At 48.9% G+C, this 27,950-nt stretch overlaps 1 protein-coding gene across 7 annotated transcripts; it reads right to left on the bottom strand.

The window, feature by feature from the left end:
* Positions 1 to 370: 370 nt before the first annotated feature.
* On the bottom strand, positions 371 to 27,950 carry Lim1 (LIM homeobox 1). 7 transcript variants are annotated; one of them, XM_076819663.1, is made up of 8 exons: positions 26,474 to 27,950; positions 22,458 to 22,650; positions 8,860 to 9,092; positions 5,653 to 5,853; positions 4,248 to 4,489; positions 2,498 to 2,807; positions 1,854 to 2,042; positions 371 to 1,374 (listed from the first exon to the last, which is right to left on the bottom strand). In XM_076819663.1, exons 2-8 carry the CDS (start codon positions 22,628 to 22,630, stop codon positions 1,259 to 1,261), a joined length of 1,464 nt encoding a protein of 487 aa, XP_076675778.1. In that variant the 5' UTR covers positions 22,631 to 22,650; positions 26,474 to 27,950; the 3' UTR covers positions 371 to 1,258. The 7 variants fall into 7 exon arrangements, with proteins under 7 accessions (XP_076675778.1, XP_076675775.1, XP_076675776.1 ...); XM_076819660.1 differs by having other exon boundaries at positions 5,653 to 5,874; positions 26,474 to 27,947; XM_076819661.1 differs by having other exon boundaries at positions 5,653 to 5,874; positions 22,458 to 22,647; positions 26,474 to 27,947.

Raw genomic sequence — 27,950 nt, 5'->3', positions numbered from 1 at the left:
CCCACCGATCATTTCCGAGTTTGAGGAAATCTGAAATTGTCCTCCTCCGTGGAGCTATCACTCGTTGAACAAAGTAGCCTGCTCCGAAGTTGAGTACACACGATTTCTGATTAACTATTCCGTGGCGTGCACCTCAATCGAACTTACCGGCTCCCTAAATTATCCGGCGATTTACTTCTATGCCGCGTGTGATTATAATGCTAAGTGCGACTGTTTGGAAAGGCGAAGCGTCACTTACCTCTTTCCACGGAGACCACGGGAGTCTTTTGAAGGTGGATTCTTCGGGCGCAATGATTGAACACAGAACGATACCGAAAACTATGATCAGTGAACAGTGGAGGGTAGAAATGAATGCGCGGAACTGTACGTATACGGAAATACGAGGTGGTTTATTATAATAATATTTATAATCATTATGCATCGTGGTGGCTTGCCTGTTCCCCTCGCGCGGTGTTCGCGCTGCAATTACAATTACACAGAGTTGGTTCGGTCGACAAGAGTTCAGCCACTGAAACGTTCGCTCGCGCCATTTCCGCAAAAAGACAGTTTATTTACATCGATCTGCCGCCTTAACAGTTACAGGTTACACATTCCTATTTATATTTATAGTTTAATGATAATTAGTACAGCGTTTTTAAGGTGTAGAATTACGCATGTGTTCCTCTGTACGTGTAACTGTTATCGTGTGTGTTACGTCGCGTATCCTCGTGTGGCGTGTCTGTGTAATTCGTGTGGTACGTTCTTCGGGTGTATAACAGCAGATATCTACAGGGTGTTCCTTAAAGTAACGTCGAAAAGTAATCAACAGGGAGGGTATAATATTACACGATAGGACATTCAAAATTTTATACACAATAATATTAATAATAATATTTAATAATTCATAATAATAATAATAATAATAATAAAATAGTAACGCCGGTATCAGCCGGCGACCATAATAATAATAATAAAAAAGAGATAATAATGTTAATAATGACAATGATAACCGTGAGGGAAACGAAGTTGAACGGTCGTCCGTCTTATACGTATATCTTACAAGAAACGAAAACGTACAGGAGATGCAAGGTCGACCTGGCGATCGTCGACTGCTGCCACTGGTCGCGGACAATAGTCTCGAGTACCGGAACAAAGTTTGTAAAGGCCATCCGTGAGGCGCGCGGCGAGCGGTCGATTTTTCACGGGACGATCGATTTCTCGCGCATCGGCCGACGGAGGGCAACGGAATTCGAAAGAACGTTTAATATTAAAACTCGTACTACCAGGCCAGCCCCTCGCTCTGCATCTGGTGCGGCTCCATGAACCCACCCCCGCCGCCTCCACCACCTGGACCACCGCCATTCCCACCGGCACTGGGATTACCCTGTGCTCCACCTGAGAAATATCAAACCAATCGAATCGGCTCCGTTCGCAGCTTCGATCTCCCGAGAAACGTGGGATACGAGCGCGGAGGGGAGAGAGAAGGAAGGAACAAGTAAAACTGCTTCCTCTTCGTAAACCTTCTGCTTCCAACTACAGTGCATCGAATAGGTCCCTTCCCGCTACACTCGTTCGTTAACCCTCGTCCAGGCGACTATCGAGTCCAATTCCAATACGTATTGGCAAACTGCTCGCGCCACTTATTACTCGCTACTACCACTTCCCCGAGGAAATGAGAATTTCAAGGGCGAGAGCAGCGGGAACCACCTCGGAGGGACTTTCCGAACACCCTGTACTTGGAATCGAAGTCTAATCACGCTGCAGGTGATGGCAACATTCGGAAGAACACTTGCCGCGTGTATAGGGTAGCTGGGCGGATAATAGATGCCGCGTTCTGTTCGTAAATATAGCCTTTGAAAAGGATCTGGTCGTACCTGTAGGTGCTAGGAACTCGCCGGGGCTACCGCCAGGAGGTGCAGGGGGCCCCTGTCCAGGAGGGCCCGTGAGAAATTCCGGAGGGCCGCCTCCCGCACCCGGAGGTGGATATTCCCCTGTCACCGCCACTGCGGCCGCCATACCCGCTAAACTCGCCGGGTCCAAACCTGTCAGGAACAGATTACGTACTATTCAGAGAGGATCGTATCCTGCCTGCTATCTCCGAACCCGGCCTGTCATAATTATCGCGACCTACCTACCCGCTACGATGTTTATTAGAGTCGCGATGGAACACCGTCGAGGCTGCTTCGATCTCGGCTGCGCTGATCCCGAGAGCACACTTTGCGAAATAACGCGGGACATGGGCGAGTTGCAATGACATTCGTAGCGAGTAGGATTCTTTGTAATATCAAGGAAACGCGAGATCGCTACCGATCGGGGATCACCTCCACGTACTCTTCCCTGATTTCGACCTACTTTCCGCGTGGATGGCACGAGCTCCTATCGCTGTCGCGAGCCGCGCGCCACCAACCTGCGCAGGTAGATCGAAATCGAGTCGGAAAGCACTGTGGACCCCATCCCTTGCGTCGGGATCGTGAAGCGAGTCGAAGGATTCGGTCCGAATCGAATTCCGGGCACTCACCAGGATTGCCTGGTCCGCTGAAGGGCGGTCCGTGGGGATGAGGGGGCGGATGAGCACCAAAGAATTCGTGGTGAAACGCCACGGGCCCGCCGTAACCGAATTCGAACTTCTCCGCGCCGAAATATGGAAAGCCGGGCGGCGGCCCGTCCTCGCCGCCCAGAGCACCGGGATTCAGGTTCAGGGGGAAGCCCCTCATTTTTCTGGACCCGCCGAAGAACGGGCTCCTGCCCATCGACGTCAGTTGCTTTAACCTACGCTCCTTGCTCCTCTTATTTTGAAACCAGACCTGCGCAAAACGGACACGAGCCGGCTGCTTTCATTCAATTCGCTGGCCTGAAAGGGATCACTCCTCTAACCCGCTCCATCTCGAGGAAACTTTCGGTCGCGTCCACGCCAACGTCCGCGCGAGCATCGTGAGCGGGAGTGCGCCGCGAAACAGTCGCGATACGTAGCACCGAGATTTACGGTCTATCGTAAAAAATGGATAGCACGTTCGTGAAACGGGTCGTATTTCCTCTCGCGTTACTTCTGGGTGGAGGGAATACAGTCGGCTACTTGGGGCGCGTTCGCGGTGGCGCTTAAAGCCGCCCAAATGTGTTTTTCAACACTCATTAGGGGGTCTTTTAGCTCGGAAATGCTTGTTCACCTGGATGTATAACTACGCGTAATGCGCTTCTCAGTCCTTCGCTTCTATTCTTTCTACCCCCTCGCCATATTCCTTCCACCCACGATACGTATGAGCTATTCCACGTCAAAACGAATAGGTGAAAAATTTAGTTTCACCGATTCTCTTCAAAATTACAGCTGTGTTAAATAGTTTTCGAAATATTTAATGTTAAAGTTCCGAAAATTCAAACAAAATCGGCTGACGCGTCACTTAAACTGTAATATCTCGGTCTTGGATTCATTTTAAAGATGAAGGAGTGCTTTCTCAAAACGTATATAGAATATTTTGTTTATTGTTAATAAACTTAACAGTAATCGATGTCAAAGTTTTAAATCGTGATTTGACGTCGTTCCCACCCACGGAAATATCTGCTACCTACTATTGCTAATCTTTTATATGGTGAGCAGATATTCCTACTATTTTTCTCGAGAATACCGAAAACACTGAAAGAAAAATTCATTTTAACCCATCGTATATAAATACTTTCCTACGCTAGGCTATTGTTTTGAATACGCGTGCGTGCGGACTGACCATGGGAACCGTGCAGTTCCAAGCGGTGCGAACTATCGTAAGTTTTATTTTTTTATTAACTATTCCCAAAATCTCTCCACTCTTTTGAAAAAGACATTTATCAGTTGAAGACTTAACGAATCGAATGGTATTTTTTCAAGCCGAACCGTGGGTGGGAACGAAACTTTGACATCGATTACTGTTAAATTTATTAACAATAAGTAAAATATTTTATATACGGTTCGAGAAAGAATTCCTTCAGCTTTAAAATGAGCCCAAGACAGTGGCATTATCTTTAAAAATGACAGAGATATTACAGTTTAAGTGACGACGCGTCAGCCGATTTTGTTTCAATTTTCGAAACTTTAAGATTAAATATTTCGGAAACTATTTAACATAGGCCGTTGAAATTTAGTATACTTTGTTTCTGCAAGGTTATCGACAAATGCTGTAATTTTGAAGAGAATCGGTGAAACTAAATTTTTCACCTACCTGTTTTGACGTGGAATAGCTCGCATGCCCGAGTATGTCAACGTGACAGAAACCAGAGAAACAAGGGAATGGCACACTCACCTGTATCACTCTCATGGGCAAGCCAGTCTCTTTCGCTAACTGTTCCCTGATGTGTCTGGTGGGCTTCGGCGTGGACGAGAAGGCCGACTTGAGAATCTCCAACTGTTTCGCCTTTATGGTCGTTCTCGGGCCTCGCCTCTTCGACCCAGCACTGCCGTCGCCGCTACCACCCCCAGCACCACCGTCGGGACTTTTGTTCTCCGTTTGGCTATCCCTCGTCTCGGGATCTCCGTCCAGGGAACCTTGGGCCGACGCAGACAAATGCTGTTTAATAATCGATCTCCGCGTCGGGGTGAAGATTCGTTGGTGGTGCGAGCAAGCGACTCTCCACTGCTATAATAATTCAATGTCCTCAGGATGCAAATCGCAAACGGAATCGGTTAGGTACGATCCTATAGATTGTCCCCGTATGGAGGCTGAGGGGCAACCAGAGTTTTTCGGCTGAACAAACAATAACATTTTCCGGCTAACGCTTTCTTAATAACGCATACACGCGCCCTGGCATATAATATACATATCTGGGTATCTTGATCGGCTGAATCGAGGTAACAACAATCGGAGCCAATCCCCCGGAAGCGATGCGAAACCCCCGTCGGATTATCGTGGCTGCTCCTCGGTTGAAAGCTATACTCTATAGCGCGCGTGTGTGCGCGCCTGCGTGCGCACAATGTACGAACGCATCAACACGCGCGCACTCATACACGTACAGAGGATAGGGCCCCAACTCTTCACGATAATCTATATATACCCGGGGAGGTCTTAACCACGGGACAAAGAAAATGTTTGGACAGTGTCACGCCGCGCTACAGGGGCCACCCTTCGCCAAGACACCCCTCTCTGGCCTCCTCCCCCTCCCGTCGCACAGGAGATGGTTGTACCGGGTGTATAGACCGCTTCGAGAGAGGTAAAAGTGTGGGGTCATTGTTGCGCTCGCGATAAAAGAGCAGAAGCAAATAATAGACCCTGGAAGACCTGACGCGCTTAGTAATTCGTGCTGACGGTCCGGGTCAAGCCACCGAATTCCCTCCCTCGCTCGAGGGCTCCGCGGCAGGGCGAGATTGGTCTCGATTAAGTCGTTAGTCGGCCTCGGTCAATCGTCCGCTGGTAAATCGATTTTGTCACCGGACAAACGGCCAATGATTCCAAGCTACGTTCAACCCTTTAACCTTCTTCAAGATCGACGGTCGTCTTTTATAGGCTACCAGACATTTCTGGGTTACTCGATCTTCGAATGGCAAGGCGGAACAGTTTGGGCGAAACGATAGCTTGAAAAGAGAGCATGGGGCGCTTCCACGTCACCCAGCCAGGTGCAGATTAATCCGCGTGCTACAAAAACGTGTAATGTTTCGGTCGCGGACAGTGGGACCCTGAAACGATTTCCCAGAAGACTGAATTCAAGACTCACCTTGATCCTCGGAATCCTCCTGCTTGCAAGGATCGCTTCCAAGAGGTAGATCACCGGTGTGCCCGACCGTCTGGTCGCCAGGACCACCCGAACCCAGATTATGAGTCCCCAAGTGAGGACCCCCGACGCCACCGTGGTGATGGTGAGCACTGCCGTCCTCGTCCTCGTCCTCCGATCCCGAACCCATCAGCGAATCGCCTCCTGCCGAAAGGTTGGACGATTCTGCTCGTGAACGATTCGAACCGTACGTTTTAATCACATCGATCATCGAATCATTGAGTTCGAAAAGAGCGCCAGTCACTTTTCTGATCAATGATCTGCGTTTGTTGGGAGGTGGGGTGGAAAGTGTACGAGCAGCGGGGCGAGGGGAAACCACTAGATTTCACTGAAAGAAATTACTTCCCTCTCGAAATCAGTGATTCGATCGTTGCTCGAACCGAAGTTCCGCTCCCAGGAGAAGCACTGACAAGTGCTTCTCCTGGTATCGCGAGTCGCGCGCAACACTTAGTTGCCAAAACTTTATTTCTATTCATGCTCGATACAAAAGAGATGACAAAAGCTGGCCCGCCGACGGCGAGCTCTCGTTACTCTCCGTCGAAGCAAAATTATACGTAAAATCGCGCGAGTAGAATTCACAGCTACTTAGGCAACGCGCGGACGGCAAAGGAAAGCAATGAAACGATAACCATCGAGTACCGTATACAAAGCACGGTTATATAAAATTCCACCGCGGAATAATTACGTCGATCAACGTCAATTTTAGGCGCACAAAGCGCCGGGGCCCGTCACTGTAGTAAACATAGAACATCATTTATCAGCGGGACGAGTAAATTTGTCGATGTACCGTACGAAATTAGCAATTAAACGTGATTACAGTTATTCGCTTTTGAGCGCTGCCCGGGCGGTGCCGGCGCGGCGCACCGGGTTCATCGGGGTTTTTCGAAAATCGCGAATTTCCCGTCAGCGGCGGCCCCGTAATTTCGCGCCGTCGGTCGACAAAAGACGCGAAAAGTCATAGATAAACGCGGCTGATTAATCGGCGGAGCACGCGCGCGGCCGTAATTGCTGCGCTTTTCACGTGCCGCGCAGACGATCACCGCGAATTCGACAACTGACAAATGACCCGGGCTGGTGATAGAGATTAATGTCGGAAACGCGCGGAGCATCCAGACGTTACAGTGTTTGATCGTCGGGACCGTCGTGCCGCCCTGCTAGGTACACTTCGCGCAAGGGTCACTGGGACACGTGGCTCCTAACTTGTACATCATTCAGGCCACAGCGATCACTGCCCTCCCCCCGATTAGCGAGAGTCCACGGTACAGCCGTCGAGGCGTCACAACGATTACACCTTGGCAACGCTCGCGACGGCTCTCGGGGCGCGCGTGGAGCTCGCGTCTCGAGGATGACTCCCGTGACATCTAGAGAGAGACGGGGAGAAAGGAACGGGTTGTCGGACGTTTTGCGGTTTCGACGTCGGCATCGAAGCGACAAAAGGCTCGCCCCTGCCTAACGACCTTTCGGTTTTCGTTTCACGGCTTACACACGAGAGAGGCCCTCGTGAAACCGAGCCGCCTCTCCCTTTCTCTCGCTCCCCCAATTTTCTCTCTCTCTCTCTCTCTCTCTCTCTCTCTCTCTCCGCGCTGCTTCTCTATGTTTCTCTTTTGGCTGGTGGTTGACGGTGCGGCTACGTGCACGCTGTTTTCACAGCTTGCCGTTCAACCGGGCTAAACCCCCGTGAAAAACCCACCCCCTGCCCCTATTTTTTAGACCTATCCTGACTCCGTGAAATCTCGGGCGTCGGGCGCGTTCGACTGTGATCCCCCCCGATCTCTCCAGCTCGCCTGGTTCCTGCTCCCTTCGTCTCGAAAAAAAGATGAAAAATCCCCACGCACTGTGCAGTTTATTTTTAATTCAAGGATTTTATTCAGCTTCGATCCTCTGTTTGTTGTATGCTTGTTTCTATGTATGTTTGTATGGTTCGAATCTGGCAGCTCAAAATTAACTCACTTCCAACTACCCTATTGTCTTGACACTTTGCAGGCGGGCGTAGTTTGGATGACAATACAATATTTAAAAAAAAATTAACCGGAGGGGGTGAAGAAATTACCCAGTCATCAGTAAATATAACTCACAACCACAAATCCAAACGACTTGAAATCAGCCACTCGCGTTATTTACGAAAACGACAGAAAGCCGCTGCGTTCGGGACGCTAGTCGCATCGCGATTTCCGAAAATACACAATTTATCGAGAAATGATCCGTCGCGTATAGTAAAATTAAAGCTTTGCAGGCGTTCGTAGTATATCACCATCGACATTGTAGTAGAAGAAAAGAATTATTTTTTAGTGACTGTAGCACTACAACGTTTAAGCAAACTGTACACAGCAATAAAAGACATTTGTAAAGAAGTCTGAGCTGTGAAATGTAAATCCACAAGCACTAAAAACTAGAAAATAAAAAATATATTAAAAAAATCTTTATGTTAAACGATTTTATTAAAAATGTACTAAAAACTAAATTAAAATGCACTAAAAACTAAAAAATAATTCTTTTCACGTACTTCAATTTTGATGGTGTTAATATCACTTTAAATAAAATCGTGGGACACGATATTTCAAAACAGGATAGGAATCACTTTAATACTTCAACTTCTAGTTGCACACGGTGCCCCACGATCTTATTTCAAGAGTTATTAACACCGTCAAAATTGAAGTACAAGAAAAGAATAATTTTTTAGTTTTTAGTGCATTTTAATTTAGTTTTTACTACATTTTTAATAAAATCGTTTAACATAACAATTATATTATATATATATTTTTTTTCCTCGCGAAGATCGCGCAACACGTCAGACGTTATTCTGTCGAGCACGAAGAGCCGAGAGATCCTTCGATCGATCAAACTCTGATTTACTACTCTGCAGAAGCTAGATACGAGTGCCTCCGCTTTGAAGCGGTTCCTCCGCGGCGACGACGGCGCGATCGTTTTTAAATCCCATAGAGAGCCGCACGGGGAACAGTGGAGGATCGATATCATCCCGCGAGGCATCGTTCGCTCGTTCACTCCCGCGACACCGTTTCGTGCACGCGAACGGAACAAAGACCGCGCGACTGTCTCCATTTCTCCGTTCCTCCCTTACTACCCTTCGCCCTGCCCCCCTGCGCGTCTACCCGCGATGGATAACGAGGGACAATGACACTTGTAACTCACCGTGATGACCGTGCACGTGATGCGTGTCCGGCAGCGGCTTGCCCGACAGGTAGTCCTGCTTGCAGACGAACTTGTTGTCGTCCAGGACGTAGAGCTCCTCTCCCGTGCTCATCTGCTTCCGACACACCAGGCAGGTGAAGCAATTCAGGTGGAAAACCTTGTCCTTCGCCTTCCTCACGAGATCCTGAGGGCTTATCCCCTGCAGGCAACCGCCGCACTTCGTCCCGTAACGCCTGCAACAGGCCAGCAACAACAACAACCTGAATAACGAGAAACAGTCGACGGTGTTTTTATCCACGAGTACAGTTTAACCATCGGGCTTTTTTTTTGTTTTTATTCCTCGCGCGGCCAAGCTGGAAGACTGGATAACGAGCGCACGCGTCGCGACGGCTACATTTCGAACGCACCGTGATTAATCGTTCCAGGCGGTTTTTCTCGCTTCAAGTTCCCCGGCTCTCGTTTCTTTCCCTCCGCGTCGCGTTACGTAACCGCCCGCCTGTATAACGAACCGTGATACGCGAAACACGCTCTATTCACCTTCGAGCTCTCCTTTCGGGCTGCCCCGAGATCTTCCCTACCCCCGTTCCGTCTACCACCGCCGCGGACGGAACGAGCACGTGGACGCGCCCGGCATCTCGGTGGAACGAAAAGGAAAGTCAATGTTATGGGGGGGACGACGTTTATTGGCCACGAAACTTACAAGCCCCTGTCATTAAGCCGACTCGCGGCCCGCGAACGTCGATAAAAGAAATACAGCGCGTTTAAAGGGATGGGGCTTTAACGTCCCTATAGGGCATAAAAAGTTGAAACCCTTCGGTGCCGTAAAAGCGCGCGTCGCGGTTGCCAGTCGGTGGTCGTTGGATTTTTTCACAGACCGCCTCCTACTTGTTAATTTCGCATTAATCGACCGCCCCGCTCCACGGACGTTTCTGCTTGTCTCTTTGCGGCGAGATACTTTGCTTCTGGGGAGAGGGTGAAGGAGAGATGATTCATTTCAATGGAATTCAAATTAGTAAACGGTTTAACATAGGTTTGCCGCAAAATTCCTACGTGTTTTCTATTCTAAAGTAGGGCTGGGACTATTCGAGTAATTTAATATTCGAATATTTTACAAGTATTCGAATGCTACGAATGAACTTCGAATATTTGAGTATTCGAATGCTACGAATGAACTTCGAATATTTGAGTATTCGAATGCTACGAATGAACGTCGAATATTTGAGTATTCGAATGTTATTATTCGAATACTATTCGAATACATCAGTATTCGAATAGTATGGTGCGAAGTGGATCAAAATTAGCTTACAAGATTTCACCCTGACAAATGAACCTAAAGAACTTGATTTATTATTCACACCATACTATTCGAATACATAAATATTCCAATAGTATCCGAATACTTAAATATTCGAATAGTATCCGAATACATAAATATTCGAATAGTATTCGAATACATAAATATTCGAATAGTATCCGAATACTTAAATATTCGAATAGTAGCCGAATACTTAAATATTCGAATAGTATCGGAATACTTAAATATTCGAATAGTATCCGAATACTTAAATATTCGAATAGTATCTGAATACTTAAATATTCGAATAGTATAGGAATACTTAAATATTCGAATAGTATCCGTATACTTAAATATTCGAATAGTATCCGAATACTTAAATATTCGAATAGTATCCGAATACTTAAATATTCGAATAGAATCCGAATACTTAAATATTCGAATAGTATCCGAATACTTAAATATTCGAATAGTATCCGAATACTTGGATATTCGAATAGTATCCGAATACTTGGATATTCGAATTATATCCGCCAAATAATTGAGCAACTGAAGTATTCGAGTATTCGAATACCGAGAAATTCGACAAATAGTCCCAGCCCTATTCCGAAGATGTGGAAGGCATTCTTATCTGCTTGCGACGTCAGTGAGTAGCGACCGATCCTGAAAATCCGCGGATTTTAAAAAAAGAGCGACTTTTGTACGCATCGATTCGGCTGTTGGACTGTGCGGCGCGTTTCGCGCGTGCTAATAAATCTGAGCAAAACGATTCATCCCTCCGATCCTCCCGCGGCCGTATTATTACGGAAGCACATCGGAGCCGCATACTTCCAGCTAGCAATTCCGATCGCTTTAATTACAGGAATCACGCGATTAATTATAGCAATTACCGCGGTCCCTTAGGGCTGCCGCCTTTCGAAAGTAAATATATCTCAATTCATGCCCTACCTCCTATCTCTCTTTCTCTCTCCCTCCCTCCATTCCTCTTTGCCGCACTTCTGATGCCGCTCCGCGAACGTGCATTCAAATTCCCGTAGGCGCGAGGCCGCCTCGCGGAATTTTCCCGTATCGGCTGACCCGATTCGCGACCCGAGGCTGCTATTATTTTATTGCTATCGCGCCCCCCCCCCCCCCCGGACGGAAGCGCGCGTCCGTCGCGACCCTCGCGACCCACATCGCGCCGATATCGCCAATTCTTATTTAAAGCGGGTGAATTAGAAGTGGCGGGGAAAAGTTGGACGTTGAAACGAGCCCGCTGTTTCCCGTTCGCCGACCTAGCCATCGCCGATAAGTCAAAGGGGCCGAGAGACTTCCGTCGTTAACCGCTCGCCATTATCCCCGCGCGTTCTGCTCGAGCAACAGAAGAGAGTCTCGTCTCGCCGAGCAGCCGCCGCGTTTTGTTTGCTTAGAAAGGAAAAAAGATGGGCGAGCGGGCGAGGGAGAGAAAAAAGAACTGCCGCAAATTACATGGATTCACCATCTATCGATCGACGCGGTCATCTATAACTATTACGCCAAGTACTTACGCGGAACATCCTATAATCAACCGGCACACTTTTTCAAACTATTCATCAAGCTGTCCAAATTAGCAGTGGTACGCGCAGTTCCTAACAATCTTCTCACGGAAGCAGAAGCCGGAGATATTTCTTGACCAGCGGTCATTACGCTGCCAGCCTCCCTTTCTCTCCTATCCTCGCCTCTGCTCCCTTCTCCCTCCCCCTCGCCGCTCGCTCGCACCCTTCCACTTTCTCCTCCTCGGCTCGCCTCGCGTACGTATCCCTCTAGCCTAATTACAGGAATTATTTAATTAATCATAGCAATTAGCCGGTCCCGTGTCAACTTCCACGAATGCGTACGTCACCGGGCGACCGAACACCACCGGAGCCGCCGCTCGAGCTCTCGATTCCCCACGAGGCCCGCTTCTGCCCCGCTCGCGATCCTCTCTTTTTTTCTTAGGCCAGCGCGGGGAGCAGCAACAGCAGCAACAGCAGCCCTCGCTTCCTTTCTTCCTCGTGGAAGAAAAAGAAACGGGGGCCGCCCGTAAAAATCATTAATAGAAAGGCTTGCGTGGTGGTTTCGTGGCTCGACCGGCCTGTGTGAGAAACCGACTGACCGGAGGAGCAGCGGAGCAGAGGGAGGAGGCGGAAGGACGGGGTGCGGGGCTCCCTTAAAGAGGAGAGCGTAAAGAGCCACGCTGGAATTCTGGCGTGTAGCAAGAAATATAGGACAGCCGGGGCCCCGGATGAAAAAAAGGGGGTGGGCCCGGGCCACGATTTGCCACGGACCCCGGACTTTATGTATGTGGTGCGTGGCTGGTTCCACGGGGTCCCGTAGACGAACCCGACGCGCGTCTCTCCGTCCGTGCCCGTCGCGACGATCATCGTCCTGCCCTTCGATATTAACGATCGCCTCTCGTTTCATCATCGATCCGAACGGAGCCGGATCAAAGATCCAGCCGCCGTCGCTGCGCTATAATGCGCGTCGAGCTTCTATGCAAATGAAAAGCAAGGAGCAGAGAGGAGAAATATCGAGCGCGGGGCATGGCATTGTTCCCACCGGGAACTTTTCACCGCGGTCGGGTAGCGAGTCGGCTGACGGGTCATGTCGCGCCATCAACAACCTACACCTTGACCTATTGCAGAAACTTTAATTACCATCCAATTCATTACTTCTCCGGTAAACACTCAGCCACCGTCCTCCTCCTCCTCCTCCTTCTGCCTACCCTGCAACCTAACCCATTCGCGCACATGCGCCGACGTCTCGAACACGGCGATAAAGGAAATAAACAGCCGCGAGATTATTCGCGAGGCGGCAGACTAATTAACGGAATCCAATTAGCGAGGTGAGCGGGTGAGAGAGAGAGAGAGAGAGAGCGTCGAGCTTCCGCGAAAGCCAGTTGGCCGTTCTGACAGTTGTCCGAGCCCGACGTCTTTAAACGGGCCAAGACGATCGAGGCGACCGGTGACACGGTTTTCGTTTGAAAACAGCCGGGCTTTACACGCGCGACTCCTTACTTTATCGCCGTGGATAGGGCGCGCGGGGAGATCGTAACGCGCGCCGGTTATATCGGGACGAGTCTCGGGCCGGCGCCGATTAATTCGTGAAATATCGACGATTACGCGCGGAGAGGGTGAACGCATGCTTGCGAAACGATTCATAACAGTTATGCTAATGCCTCGCGGACGGTCGCGTAACGCAGGGAAACGTCGTCCGCGTGAAATCCCGCGACGACGGACGACTCGAGCGCCCGGGGGCCGTTCCTTTTCGTCCGAGTTCCTCGAAGGAACTTTCTTCTCGGTAGTGGCTGCTCCTTCGCACTACCTACGCCCTCCCTCGCCCGCCTCTGTCGACTGGCGGTTGCGCAATTAACGGGGGTACGCGGAGGTTCGTCTTTCCTCAAATCTTTCTGGATATCGACTGGAATTTACCCCCCGGCAATTGTTACAAGGTACACGTCCCTTCGCCAGAAGTTGGTGATTAATCTCGAGAGCAAGACGCTCGAAGGAGATTCGTCTACGCACGCCCGAGCTATTCCACGTCAAAACGGGTAGGTGAAGAATTTAGGTTCACCGATTCTCTTCAAAATTACAGCATTTGTCGATGAACTTGCAAAAACAAAGTATACTAAATTTCAACGGCTTATGTCAAATAGTTTTTGAAATATTTAATGTTAAAGTTTCGAAATTCAAACAAAATCGGCGAAGCGTCATCACTTAAACTGTAATATCTCAGTCATTTTTAAAGATAATGCCACAGTCTTGGGTTCGTTTTAAAGCTGAAGGAATGCTTTCTCAAAACGTATATAGAATATTTTGTTTATTGTTAATAAACTTAACAGTAATCGATGTGAAAGTTTCAAATCGCGATTTGACGTCGTTCCCACCCACGATTCGGCTTGAAAAAAACACCATTCGATTCGTTAAGTATTTAACTAATGAATGCCTTGTTCAAAAAAGTGGAGAAATTTTGGGAACAGTTAACAAAAAAATAAACCTACGATAGTGCACACCGCTTGGAACTGCACGGTTCCCATGGTCAGTCCGCACGCACTATCGTAAGTTTTATTTTTTTATCAACTGTTCCCAAATTTTCTCCACTTTTTTGAAAAAGGCACTTATTAGTTGAAGACTTAACGAATCGAATGGTATTTTTTTCAAGCCGAATCGTGGGTGGGAACGACGTCAAATCGCGATTTGAAACTTTCACATCGATTACTGTTAAGTTTATTAACAATAAACAAAATATTCTATATACGTTTTGAGAAAGAATTCCTTCAGCTTTAAAATGCACATGAGACGGTGGCATTATCTCTAAAAATGACCGAGATATTACAGTTTAAGTAATGACGCGTCAGCCGATTTTGTTTGAATCTTCCAAACTTAAAGATTAAATATTTCGAAAACTATTTGACATAGGCCGTTGAAATTTAGTATACTCTGTTTTTGCAAGGTTATCGACAAATGCTGTAATTTTCAAGGGAATCGGTGAAACTAAATTTTTCACCTACCCGTTTTGACGTGGAATAGCTCACCCCACGGCACATGGTGGAGCGAGAGCCCGGGTCTCGGATTTGCGATGACGCAAGAGCAGAGTGGCTGGCAAAAAACACGCTGCCCGCGCGAGTACGCATCGCGATACATACTATTGCCGAACCTTCCTGGAATGGAAACAACTCGGCGCTTCTCTCTCCGTCCCTCTTATTCCCTCTCCCGGGTCGTTCTGCCACTCACTCCCTGTTTCTCTTTCTGTTCGACCGCGCCGGCCCCGTCACGCCCAACAAACTTCTCCTACGGCTCGTAGCGGGCGTCACGCCGCATTTATAATGTTTCCACGTTCGAGTTTCGACGGGTCGAACTGCCGAGGAGGCCCGAGCACCGCGGGTGGAAAGCAAGGACAATGGACCGCTCGTCGGCGCCCTTTCGTGCCGGCGGCCCGAGAAAAGCCTCCGCCGATCTATGATTGCCTCCGATCGTTTCGCTTTGATTTCCAGCCAACTCCGTATCTCCGTCCGCGGCGCGCAGCCCCGTTTTTCCCTCGGAGGAGCGCGAGGCTTCTGCGGAGAAAGCAACCCAGAGGTGGACGGCGGAAACAACCCACGCTCGGTGGCATTCGCAAATTAATCCCAACTTTCTATCGGCCGCACGAAAGTGTTACTCCGTGGGCAACTTGGGTAGGATTAATTGTCCCACGCGGCTCTGACGGCGAGTTTCGCGGGTCCAGCGCCGCGGGAAATCGTTCGCCCTTCAGATCTACCGCGTTGCCAGCGCGTTATTCCTTCAATAATATTCCCGGCGATAGGCTACAATAGGCGAAGGTTTCGATCCTACGGTAATTCCAACACCTCCTTCCTTCTCGTCCTTCATTTTACGTTACGTACGCTCGGTTGCAACAGCTGCATCTCGGTGTATGATTTATTCCCAACCACAGCGCCGTTGTCGCAGCCTCCTCTGCAGAAGACAAGTCCTGCAAGGCTGGCCATCAGTATTCCAGGCGACTGCCAATGACGTAACGGTACTGGCCACGTGATTCGCTGAATATTCCCGCGATAATTCTCTCATTAACTGAGAGACGCTTGCCGGAGAGCAGACGCCGTCCAACCACGGTTCTCTTTATGCACCCGGCTCGACTCTTAGCAGGGCGCTAGGCCTCGGGTTCCACGGAGCGGCGTGTCACGGTGACGCCGCCGCCGTCATCCCCCTCGAGCCGAGGGGGCCAGTTAATGTTTTCATCGGCGTATTTCGACGACGACGGCGCGGACCATATTTTATGGCAATAATTTTCGGCGGGTACACACCGAGCGGGCCATCGACCGCAAGCTACGGCAGTCGAGGTGGCGTCGAAACGGGGACATCGGTCCTTTTGATCCTGGGCCCTTCCAGAGCCCCCACGGGCCATTATCGACCTTTAAGGACCTTGCTGCGACTCGGACTCGTAGAGCCGGTTACCATAACCGCCTCTACGTACCGTTCGTTCCAGCCGATACCTCGGACCTCCCGGAGGTGTTACAGTAATTCCCAGCAGCGATTCGCCTCGACCGGAGCCCAGTCGTTCGATCCGAGCAACGACATCGATAGATTCGTCCAGTCGTGGGAATCGATCGGCCTCCTCTTTCTCTTTCTCTGTCTCTGTATCTTCTCTCCCGTTCGCTTCCATTTCGATCGGCTTCGTTACGGCCAGTTTCGTCAGTTCGTTTCGCTCGGCGATCGGTCGATTAGAGCGCGGGAATTTCGGTTATCGCACCACTTCGCAACGGTTCCTCTTCGTCGCGGACTCTAAGAATCCATTCGCGTCAAGATCGACTCTGGCTTCTTCTCCACCCATCGAGCAGCCCGCTGCCGCGACGGTGTGGCTCGGTATGTAGATACCGAGAGCCATGGAAAAAACACATCTGTAAACGCTAATCGGCTCCCGGTGGCTTGTAACGGTTAGCAAAGAGGATAACGCTAATTAACGGGACGTCGTCGAGGCGGGAGAGTTATTTTCGACCAGAGGAGCTTTTCCACGCCGATCGAGCGTGGCCCCCTCTATTGGCCGCCTTACGTCTAATGAATTTTTCATCGGGACGAAATGCAAAGTGGCTCGTAAAGTATACAACATGTTCGTTATACACCCGTCCGTACAACTATCAAAGGGCCCCCCTTTCAAGGCCCTCCCCCCTCGCTTTCTGCTCGCGCACGGCCCTTGGCTACAAAGGGGATCGTTCATCGCTTCCAGAAGTCACGGAAGAAGGTCCCCTTCCGTCGGACCGGTCGATTTTATTCGCGAGGAACCGATCGATCGTGAATTCCAACTGCCTTGTGAGGTGAATGTCCCAATTTCTGCTCGTGTCCCCATTTCTGCTCATTTCGTATTTTTCTTATTATTATAAGAGTTATGTTTGCACTGTAGTTGCAACAAAATAATTCTAAATTATTTGAACATTTACGCGAGTGTTCTCTTAAGTTTTTAAAAACTTTTAAAATGAGAGACACATAATTTTTCGACCGTGTTTTAGCTGGTTGTGATAAGGAACAAGGTCGCTATTGGTATTCGATAATTGGGCAGAAAATAGTTTTTGCAGTAAACGTTCTTATTTATTAACAAAAACAGATACCGCATTGTGCTCTGGATGTAGATTTTTTACTATTCTTGATCATTTTAAGTAGAAAACAGGTGATTAGGTTCAGCGTCAAGTGAATCACCGTCGTGTCCGCATTTCTACTCACCAAAATTTTAGCAACATAACCTCACAATTCAATATATACTGTAACCTCTGTTTCTATTCGAAGGCACTTTATTTTTTGTTTATCATTATTTTATGTTTTAACGTTCTGTTATAAAACTGTTTTGATTCTCGACTGAATATATACTTTATTAATTAGTAAACTGCATATCGTTGGTTTTTGTTATTGAGCAAGGAGAATAGCACCTTAACTTGTCTTTGTTCCGTGAATTAAGAATACATTTTTCTTATAGAAAAATAGAAATCTCTTGTATAGCGAATGCAAGTCAAGCAACAACGATAACGATAGACGGACTGACTCGGGTTGTCTTTATGCTTATGTGTTATTTCGTTCAGAGATGGCGCCAGGGATATTTAAATCTCAAGTAGTTTGACTCTCTTCTTGATTGAAATATTCATAGATTCTAACAAAAACATCCCCATAAAAGATGTAACTTATTTTAACCTGAAAAGGCAACATATTATGTGAGCAGAAATTGGTACAAACGGTGAGTAGAAATACGTACATCGCTAATTTTCGTGAGCAGAAATACGGACATTTAAAGCATTATATTTAATTACACTTTACTAGTAGTTAAACATCTTGAAATATCTTTCTTAAACAGTTTTCGACTGGTTGATTTATTATTAAAGAATTAATCAATTACTCTGCAAATTTTCATCACAAACAAATTTTTTACACCTTCTTTCCGACGAGTAACCTCTTAAGGGGTTACACCTACCTGCAAGGTCTGAAAACTCAAGTATTTTCGGGATTTTTTTTTAAATTTGAAGAAGTTTTTAAATAAACGGTTGTACATTCGAAAGTATATATATTAAAGTTCTTGTAGTTTTTTTTGCAATGCGATATGTAAATAAATAATAGAATTATAAGCGATCTTCCGGCAGCGTTTTTTTTTATTACGGTGACCACTGTAGCTTTGACCTGGTTCAACAGAAATAAAACATTCGACCAAATTTAGTTAGTATATAAGATTATCTTGTCCTTAATCGTGGCTTTTTCCTTTCCGTCGCGTAGTTTTTATTTTACAGATGAAAAATGATGAAACATAAGCGCGTTTCTATAGTGAAAATCGCTACTTTTGCTATGAGAAGCCGCTATTTTGTAGCAAAATAATATTTTAGGATAATGAACGATCAAGGACAAGATAATCCAATATACTAACTAAATTCCCGCGAATTCTTTATTTCAGCTGAACTAGCTTAGAATTAGAGTGGTCACCGCAAACTACAGAAAAAAAAATCGCTGCGGGGAGATCGCTGATATTTTATTTATTTATTTATATTTTCCATCAAAAAAATTACCACAAGTAGTTTAACATGTACACTATCGAATACACACAAGTTTATTTAAAAAACTCCTCAAGTTTATTAAAAAAAAAAATCCCAAAAACACTTGTGTTTTCAGACCTTGCAGGTAGGCAGAACCCCTTAAACGAGCAGAAACTGGGACATTCACCCTAGAAGTAGTTTTATTTAGCGTTCCAGCATCAATTGTTAAATCAACGAAACGTCAAAACACCCGTGTCCCTCCTCGAATTAATTTCTAACCGAAATGTTCGATGCCCCTCGACCTTGCCCGGTTCGTTGCGTTCGTCACAGATTCCTCCCGTGACGGTTTCGTATCCCCCGGTTCGTTACGTGTTAAACAGTTAGCGGGCACAATGTCGCCAGCTCTGTCGTCGGCGGGGAAAAAGCGACAGAAAAAGCAGGAGGAAGAAACAGAGCTTGGAAAGTTGGGGCAGGCGAGGCACGTTTAAACGCTGCAGCTTCTTTGATCCGTGCCCGTAATTAATTTAAGTGACTCGCCGCTGCTTTTTCGCGCCGCCGCGCGATCGGTCCGCGTGCAAAAATCGCCGGCGAAACGCTTCGCACCAACCGTGAACCGCGGCGGCGACGCCGATCTTCACGCTCCGGAATCGCAGGACTTCTTGCGCAACCGTCAAGGTCCCGGAGGATCCGACGCAACGCGGCTTATTGTATCGACGCCGCGCGAAATCTCCTCGCGAGAGATCCGGGGAAGATAGTCCCTCTATTGGAACGCTCTCGTCGCCGACAGCCCGGGACTTTGGAAACTGGTTGCGCGCGGATTTTTCTTTTTCCCTCCCCTGCGATTATTCCCCGCGCCCGAGCAAGACGATGCTAACGATTCGCCTCTGGCGCTTCATCGAGACCGGGAGCATCAATTTCCCCGCATTATAAATACTCGGTGGCGAGGCGAGCCTTGTAACGCAACGTCTCCAACAATGTTCCACTCTAGACCGGTCGACCGACGGTCCACAAACATGCGCGAGGGCCGCTGCTTTTTCACCGGCTCCGTGATACGCAGGGAGCAAATAAGAGTCTATCGTCCCCCGATTAGTTCCGTCTGCTATTTTGTCGCCCTTTTTTTTTCCCAGGGCAGAGTACATGGCTCCCTGAAGCTGTGCGTTCGCGACTGGTGGTCCTGCGCGAGGGAAGCACGTTCTCTCGATATTCCTCCAGTAATTAATGTCCCGCTTCTTGCGCGGTTTGCTTTGAAACCCGGAGGACAGAGGGCAGCGCGTGAAGTCAGCAGCGAGGGGCATCGCTTCGGTTAATTTTTCCTGGCGAACGGCGCGGGAGACCCGCCGCGAAGTCTGGCTAACCGCGGTTAGGAAATTGACGTTCAGGAAGGAGATACAGGGCAGGTTTGTGGGCCCGGTAACGAACCGCCGACACCGTCGGCCTGGTCGTGCGGAGGGATCTTCGCTCGGAAGCTTATCCAGCGAAACGACGCCGGTGCTTGTCGCGGGAAATGTCAAGGCCTCCTTTCCATTCGCACGCGAGACGCTTTTTCTCAGGGAGGGGGCCCGAACGAACGACCAACGGGGTCTGCGGCACAGGCGGGAGAAATCGAGCGACAACTGTCCACGGCGATTGTCCCGCTAATGCATCGATCGTAAATCTCTCGATTTCCATCGGCGCTGACGGTCCGGTAACACTCGCGTCGCGATAGTTTATCTAATTATGCAAACTGCGAACGGTTCGCCGCGACGCCGGGGCCCCTGCTTCTGTTCCAAGGCGGCAAAAACCCTGGCTACGACTTCTCTAACAACGATCCATCAATTAACGTCCAGTTTTATCTGTCGACGGCGGCGCGGCAATTACGCGAATAAGCTGAAGTCCGGCCGACAAATCTGAGCAGCTTGCCACACATGCCCCATTATTCGAGCAGCAACTGTCTTCGCGCTTCGACTTCGGAGCGCCGGGCTTCTAATCGCGTATCTATACAAATAATCGATTCACCGCTCTAATGTGTATTCATAATAATTTAGAGCGCGCCGGGGATTAGTGATTAGATAGATAATCACCTGAGAACACCCTACGACGTAAATATCGATGGCTAATTCGGAGGGCAACTGAAATTGTAGGTTCCCGATTAATGACCAACACCGGTCGATACCGGTTGAGATAGGAGAAAGGCCAAAAGTGGAATAACTTAAGGGGTCATTCTGGTTAGACGGTTTGAAAAAATAGATTTTTTTAAAGGTTTTTCGAAGCACATATCCTCAAGAATGTACTGTTAAATTTTCATTGAAAATTCTAGTTATTCTAGCTTCTACACAGGCATTTTGTAGGGGGCGCAGAGGCTGCGCCTCGATAGATGGAAACTTTGAACGCGTTTTTCTCGAAACGTTATTTTTTCACATGGTGCAGGTAAAATCTAGAAATCTAGCGAACCGATTGCTTTGTAAATTGAACTGCTTATTCTGCGCACCTGTGCCTCTGGATGGTACTACAAGCAAGTATTTCTGTTGAGTCTAACCTACTTTTAAAATCGAAATTAGCAGAGAAAACACAGCCGAAATACATTGATTCTTGTGTTTCGCCCGCCATTTTGTTAATTTTGAGGATAAATTATTTATTCTAGTACGGGCCATAGCGACAGTCATACTGATCATGAATCTGTTTGTATTTTTTGCTTCAGATAAATCCAACTGCTGAAATCACCTGCACGAGCGAGGTATGAATTTTTAAACATGTCATTAAAAACGCCTTTAAAACCATTTTAAAAGCAATCATTTTATTACTTTTATATTTTTCATTTATTGTAGAAATGTAGTTTAATCAATAGAAAAAGGTTTTATTCCGTTACTATAATTCTTGTCTTCGCAATAAATTCCTGAAAATCGCTAACCAGAATGACCTTAAGGGAGGATTCTCGTGTAACGGCCCTCGAAATTTAGATTTTTTTTTTAATAAAACTGACGTAAATATTGCATTAAACTCTTTTGGGATATAAGGAGACATCTTTAAACTCGCAGAAAATATTTTTTTTACGCCGATCCTTCTTATTATTTATTAATTATTGTGGAATCTCTTCGACGATGTTGGCGTCGGGTGTAGCACCTGTCACAGTCGTCAGATTGCAAAAAGAAGAGAATTTTCTTAAAGTTAAATAATTTACGCTGGGCCTGGGCCAAAAATTTTAATTTTACTTTTTATTTATAATACTTTTCTCGTCGATACAAAGAATAATATGAAAAATTTGTCTAATGAAAGAACTTACTTTTTCCTTCAAACGCTATAACTCTTTCAATTTTCCATTTTTATTCCTTAAACTGGACCAACCCCAGCGTAAACTATCTAACTTTAAGAAACTTCTACTACTTTTGCAATCAGACGACTGTGATAGGTGCTACACATCCCGCCAACAGGAGTTACATCGTCGAAGACTTGGACAAGATTTCAGAATAATTAATAAATAATAAGAAGGATCGACATAAGAGAAATATTTTCTGCAAGTTTACAGATAACCTCCTTATATATCAAAAGAGTTTCCCGACAAAAAAATCTTAAATACCAGTTACTTTTGGGGCTGTTAAACGAGCACCCCCTGCGCTTCATCCAGCGATGAAGCGCTCTCTCTGATCGATAAAACAGATCCGCACTGCTCAAAATAATTAGAGGATCGTCAGGATAAAAGTCCCCCGAGTTTCCTAAACCGTACAGAGACGCGATCCTTCCATTATCTCGAACAACGCGCGGTGACGCGACGCGCGTGGGACCTCGGAGACGGCAGCCCGGGAGCAAAAACGAAAAAGGAAGGATCGCACGTACCTGAAGAAGTCCTCTCTGCAAAAGAGCTTGGCTTCCCTGGAGAAGCACTTGTCCTGCAATGTGGTTCTGCAGTCGAAGCAACGGACGCACTGGACGTGCCATGCCCGGTCCAAAACATTCAGCAGGTACTGATCCATAATTGGTTTGTCGCATCCTGCACATGACAGGAGCATCGCCAGACCGCTTCTCCCTGCTTGGAAAAGAAAGAGAGCATCGTGAGCACAAGGGGAAGGAGCGGAGGGGAGGGTAGCAGGTTCGTTCGCTGGCTCGGTTTTAATAATTCGCCGGCTCGCCCCGCCGATACCCCTTTGTTCCCCGCGAATTTGTGCCGGCCGCGTGCGAGTGAAAAATATCGGTCAAAGCGAAACGTCGACGGTGGAGAAACGTTGATAAAACGCGAGCAACTTGACGGGGCGTTTTAATTTCGAGCGCGTTCGAACACGCGCGCGTGGGCGGCAGGGCGTCATCACGCGAAAAGCAAACGAGGAGGGCCGGGACACGTTCTGTCAGCCCGCGTTGTCCCTCGTTTCATGACTAAAACCTGATAAAAAATAAAAAAATAAAAAAAAAATAAAAGTGTTCCCGCGTTATCCCACTCGCAACTTCTACGCGATCCTCCGGGGGGGGGGGAGGGCTTCCGAGCGTACGTGCCTCGTCTTCGGATGATAGTTCGTCGCAATTCTACAACGTGGATCGTTACGCGCCCGAGCCCATGAAATTATGGCCGCTCGATTGACAAGAAACAGTTGCTCCCTGAGCATCGGTCGTCTAATTAGGCGGGAGATCGTCCAGTCGACGTCGTAGAACAATTAACGGCCAATTAAACGCAAACGAAACGGAACACGTGCCCGGCCGGTCCGGGGGCTTTCGCGATTAACCGATCCCGGCCTCCGAATCGAAAGAAAATCTCGGCCACGCTAGCCGTGGCGGCGCACGTGCATAACGAACCGCGCATTGTGCGGAAACTTTTTGCAATTCCGAGGGTTTGATTACCGTGCAGTATACCGAACTGGACGGAACGGAGAGCGGAGGCGCGAGCGTAAAACTGCGACACAATGCGACCTACCCATTGTTAGCGGAGGCGCAGACCCCCGCGGAAAAACGGGGGAGCCTTTTTCCAGCGATTAAGAACAAACGGGGCACCGATGTGTCAAATATTAATGCGCGAGGAAGGAGAAGGTAAGGGAGCCCTGGCTAAATTCAGCTCCATTTTTTTTTTATTTTACAAGCTTTCATTGCAGTAGCTTCGCTTGCTTAAATCTGTGGAGCAGTGGTCTCCACTTTCCAGGAGAAAGTGGAAACACCGAAAGCTACCTAGCTGCAAGTATGTTCTAAGTTCGGACGACTTACGCCGACGATTATGATTTATTATCAATCAACAATCGCGAAAGAGATTTGCACTTTGTTACGCTCCCTTTGTCTCTCGCTGCCTCTCCCTCTGTCGCACGGATCACGCTGTTCTCTCTCCCTCCCGATCTCTGACTCCTTTTTTCGCCATTGCTGAACCCTCTAGGGCTCGCTCCTCTCTCCTTTTTTTTCGCGGTTTCCGCCAATGGGCGGAGTTCCACCCCGCTGGCAGGGTTGACAACCTAGCAACCCTTCTCCCACCCCTTAAGGTCTGACCTTGCGCATCTCATCTCCCTCCGTTTCGCGGCAGGGCGAGAAGAAAAAGGAGGAAAGCGACGGCGACCCGACCACCCCGCAGTTACCTCGAGATTTAAATCGTTCCACGCGAAATCGACTTACGAGTAATTCCTCCGGCGAAATTGGCTTCCCACGAAAATTTTACGTCCCCACCGGGCGAGAAAGAAAACGTCGCGGGCCCCGCGAGAACTTCGTGATTTCCGGAATCGACCGTCCGAGTTTTAAGAGGAGCACCCGAAACACCGCTAATAAATTGGAAACGAAATGCAGCGGGATTAAAAGCCTCTCAGTAAACATAATCGTGGGAAGGATCCTATGGAGATTGCGCTATGGTAACTTCATCCCTCGACGCGATTGACTTTCCATCCCCAAAATCAGATACCGCCGCGCGAAAACTCCGCGAAGATTTCCTTCCGCAGCGCGAACCAGATTAGGATTAACTCTACGTGAGACGAATGTCTGGATCATCCATCGGGAGCAGGCCGATCAATCCAATTCATTTCTGTGAACCGTGTGACGCGTGCCACCCCTCGTCGTCGCGACCACTTTATCCGGTTAACAGCGATCCTGCAAAGCGTGTTTCGCGAAACGTAATTACGCACGAAGTCGTGAGAAAGCGTTTAATTGCGCGAGTTGTTTGCTCCCTCTGTGCGGAAAGTTCGAAAATTACCCCGGCCCCGAAATTTACGTCTGCTCGCGATTATAAAAGGCACGTTACGAAATTGAAACGCCGGCACTTATAGCGCAGCGTTAGAATCGAACGGAGGCATTCGTTGTTCGGCTGAATTCAAATTTCTGGGAGGATTAAAGGGAAAGACAGGCAGTCGGAAATGTGACGAAGAGTGTTTAAATCGGAGAGACGATTGGAACGCAAGGATGTCGGGGAATAATTAATCCTTCGTCGTAGTTAATAAGACGACACGTCGACTGGGGAGTGACTTAGCAATCGATACGATTCAGCTGCGCGTGTATCCACGAAGTCAGACACGATCCGGTACCGTTAACTACAATATTCTTCTCCAAGCCACGCACTGGAGAATAATACACATCCAAAAACAATCTCGCAGTTTAAGTCTGCCCGCTATCCGCGGCGGGATCTTAGAAGAACAGGAACAAAGAATGTGCCGCATAAGCAAACACGCCGGCGGGGACGCAATTTAATTTTCCACGCTTTGCGGATTTTAGAGGCACGTCCGTCTAATTAACGAAGGAAAGGAAGATCGCGGAATTAAACACAGTTAAACGGGAGATCGCTGTCAATTATTGTGTTTCGCCGCGCGGGGACCGCGGATGCCGAATCTGATCAAATACTCCGTTATTTTCCGCGCTAAGTGCAACGCGCCTCGGCTCCCCGTCGCTGCGCTTCGAAGTCGATAATGTCTCGCTTTGTAATTGAGCACGCTGCTTGGACAGTTTCCAGAAATCTGATATAAGCTACGGGAATGTGTAAAGGAGCGTTAAACTCCATGGAAAGTAATCATTGCTCTGTTCTGCATACTCCTACTCGCATGACGATTCCCTGAAATCGCTAGTTCGACGCGCACAATGACGCACAGCGACGCGTGTTCAACCCTGTCCGAGGCGAATTCATCCTCGTTAGATTCGACCCGCGGAGCGATCCATCACCACCGGGGAAAAAAGAAGTATTCCTATGACATCGAAATTACAGTACAATCGATCACGATCAAGGAGCGAACGGTGTTCTTGCCGTCCGTCTATAAGAAAGCTTCGAGAAAACGGTTCTCTAAACTCGGATCGCGGAAAGTGTCTCCTGTAAGAAACAGCCTATACCTGAACCGTTCATCCTAGCGCGATACTGGTAGTCCAGCGATGGAAACATTAAAGCTGGGAATCCACGTAGAAGCTAAGCTCTGCGATGCTACGTTTTAAAAGAATTAGCTTCGATGCATTCTTATGGAACCGTTTCCACCAAAAGTTAAGCTAAAACATAGGATAACACAGCGTAGCTTAGCTTAGCTTCCCGGTGGATTCCCGGCTTAAGTGCGCCACAGTGTGCTGCTTCCAGGCACGCAGTGCTGGTGCATATATTTCTGGCAAAGACGGTTGAAAGTTAGGGGCTGATTGCCTTGAAATTTGAACCCTGGATAATCAGTGTCCGAGTACCTAATCAAATTTTTACTACATCCGAATAATCTTGTTATCAGATTGGTACTGCGGCACGAATGCAAGTGGTTACAGATTGTTTCCACTAACTGGAAGGCACTCTAATCCTGTACCTCTCTGTTACCACGAGAGTACTCTTCTCCAGTAAAATTGCGAGTAAAAGGATGACCGCTCGGAAAGGGTTGAACGATTTTGCGACGAGCGCTAGGGAAAGAAGTAGATAGATACAGGTGTAATAGTTGACTTACCTATGTTACAAGCTTGGGTGACGGGCAGGGGTGCGCAGCAAGGCCCGCCGAGGGTCGCGACCCTTATCCGGGGGGTACCAACCCCCCCGGGGCCCCCTCCCCCGCCACCGGCGCCCCCGTAGCCCTCCACCTCCCCAGCCGCGACTGCGGCCACCCCTGCCCCCACTACCTCGCCGGGCCCGGGACCACCACCAGGCCCACCTTCCACGGGCCCGTATCGGCCGAACGGTCCCGAGGGCCCCAGTGCACCCACTTTTACTGCGGTGTTATCCCAACGGCCGCTAAATCGCACTTCTCACACTTCCCCCCGTCGGCTGCCAGTTTTCTTTCCCCGCGAGGCGCGCACTCGATATCTTCAACAAACCCACCGGTCCCTTTCCTCTGCCTCTACTCTCAGCGCACGTATCCAAACGATCTCTTCCCCCGTGTCTTTTCCCTAAGCGCGGTCTCCTTCCACTGGGCAGTTGAAAACTCTCTCAGCAGCTGCTTTCCCTGCTCTCCTCCCGGTCTGGTCCCAAACTCGACGTAGGAGAACACCCCGGCCCAGATCCACTGTACCGAGCAGACGGGGTTATATCTTCCCGGCGTCGCTTTCCACCCTCGTGTGCCTCAGCTGACCAGCCAGTGCCGTCGGCACATCGCGCACAGCCGTCTCGAGATCGTTCCCCTGAGCTCTAGGCGCTCGGCGGTGGGTGATGGCGCCGATGGTACCGGTATCGCGGCAGATCTCTCAGACGCGACGTGCGCGTCCGCGCGTCGGCCCGCATCAAGAGGTCCCCGTGTGCGTCGTCTCTCTATCTCTACGCGCGGATCTCTCGCTGCCGTTTTCAGGGCTGACAGCAGCGGACTACCCTGCGGGCGCGCGAGACTGTCGGGGCAGCGTTTTCCGGGGACCCGCGCACTCTCGCGATCCTCGCGGTGTTATTGTCGTCGTGCGGCGGTGTGTCCGCGACGGGGTGACGCGCGACTGGAGCTGCCCCCCGGAGGACGGATGCCCGTGAGGACCAGCGAGCGGTTGACACGACGAAGGACGCGGCGATTACCGAGCACGCTCGCCTCGAGTTCGCCAGCCAACTGGCTGCACCTGTGACAGCCGCGAGGGCGCCCCCTCTACCTCGACGCGACGTCGCGCGCCTCGCTGGAACCGGGTACGCCCGTTGGCCACGACCACGGCGCGGGACCTTCCGCGCTCCCTGTCGATTGGACGGCTAGGCCCCGCTCGGGCGTAGCCAACCCCGTGCGCCGTCAGACATGGCCGTGGAATGGCTGCGGGACCTCTCTCGCGGCGGGCAGGACGCTTCTGTCGTTGCTACCGCTTCTCCGCCGCTTCTGTCGGCCCGTGGTTCTTCCTCGAAATAGCCGGCCGCCTGGCTCTCCTCGCCTCCGACGCGCGCTATCGATCCTCCTTCGGCGTACACCGAACAGAAGAGCTGGCCCGCGAAATGCCACAGGTTTCAGGTAATCTTTACCTCTCGCG

Source organism: Andrena cerasifolii, chromosome 9, assembly GCF_050908995.1.
Source record: "Andrena cerasifolii isolate SP2316 chromosome 9, iyAndCera1_principal, whole genome shotgun sequence".
Taxonomy (NCBI): Eukaryota; Metazoa; Arthropoda; class Insecta; order Hymenoptera; family Andrenidae; genus Andrena; species Andrena cerasifolii.
This window is presented reverse-complemented; position numbering and strand designations above follow the sequence as displayed.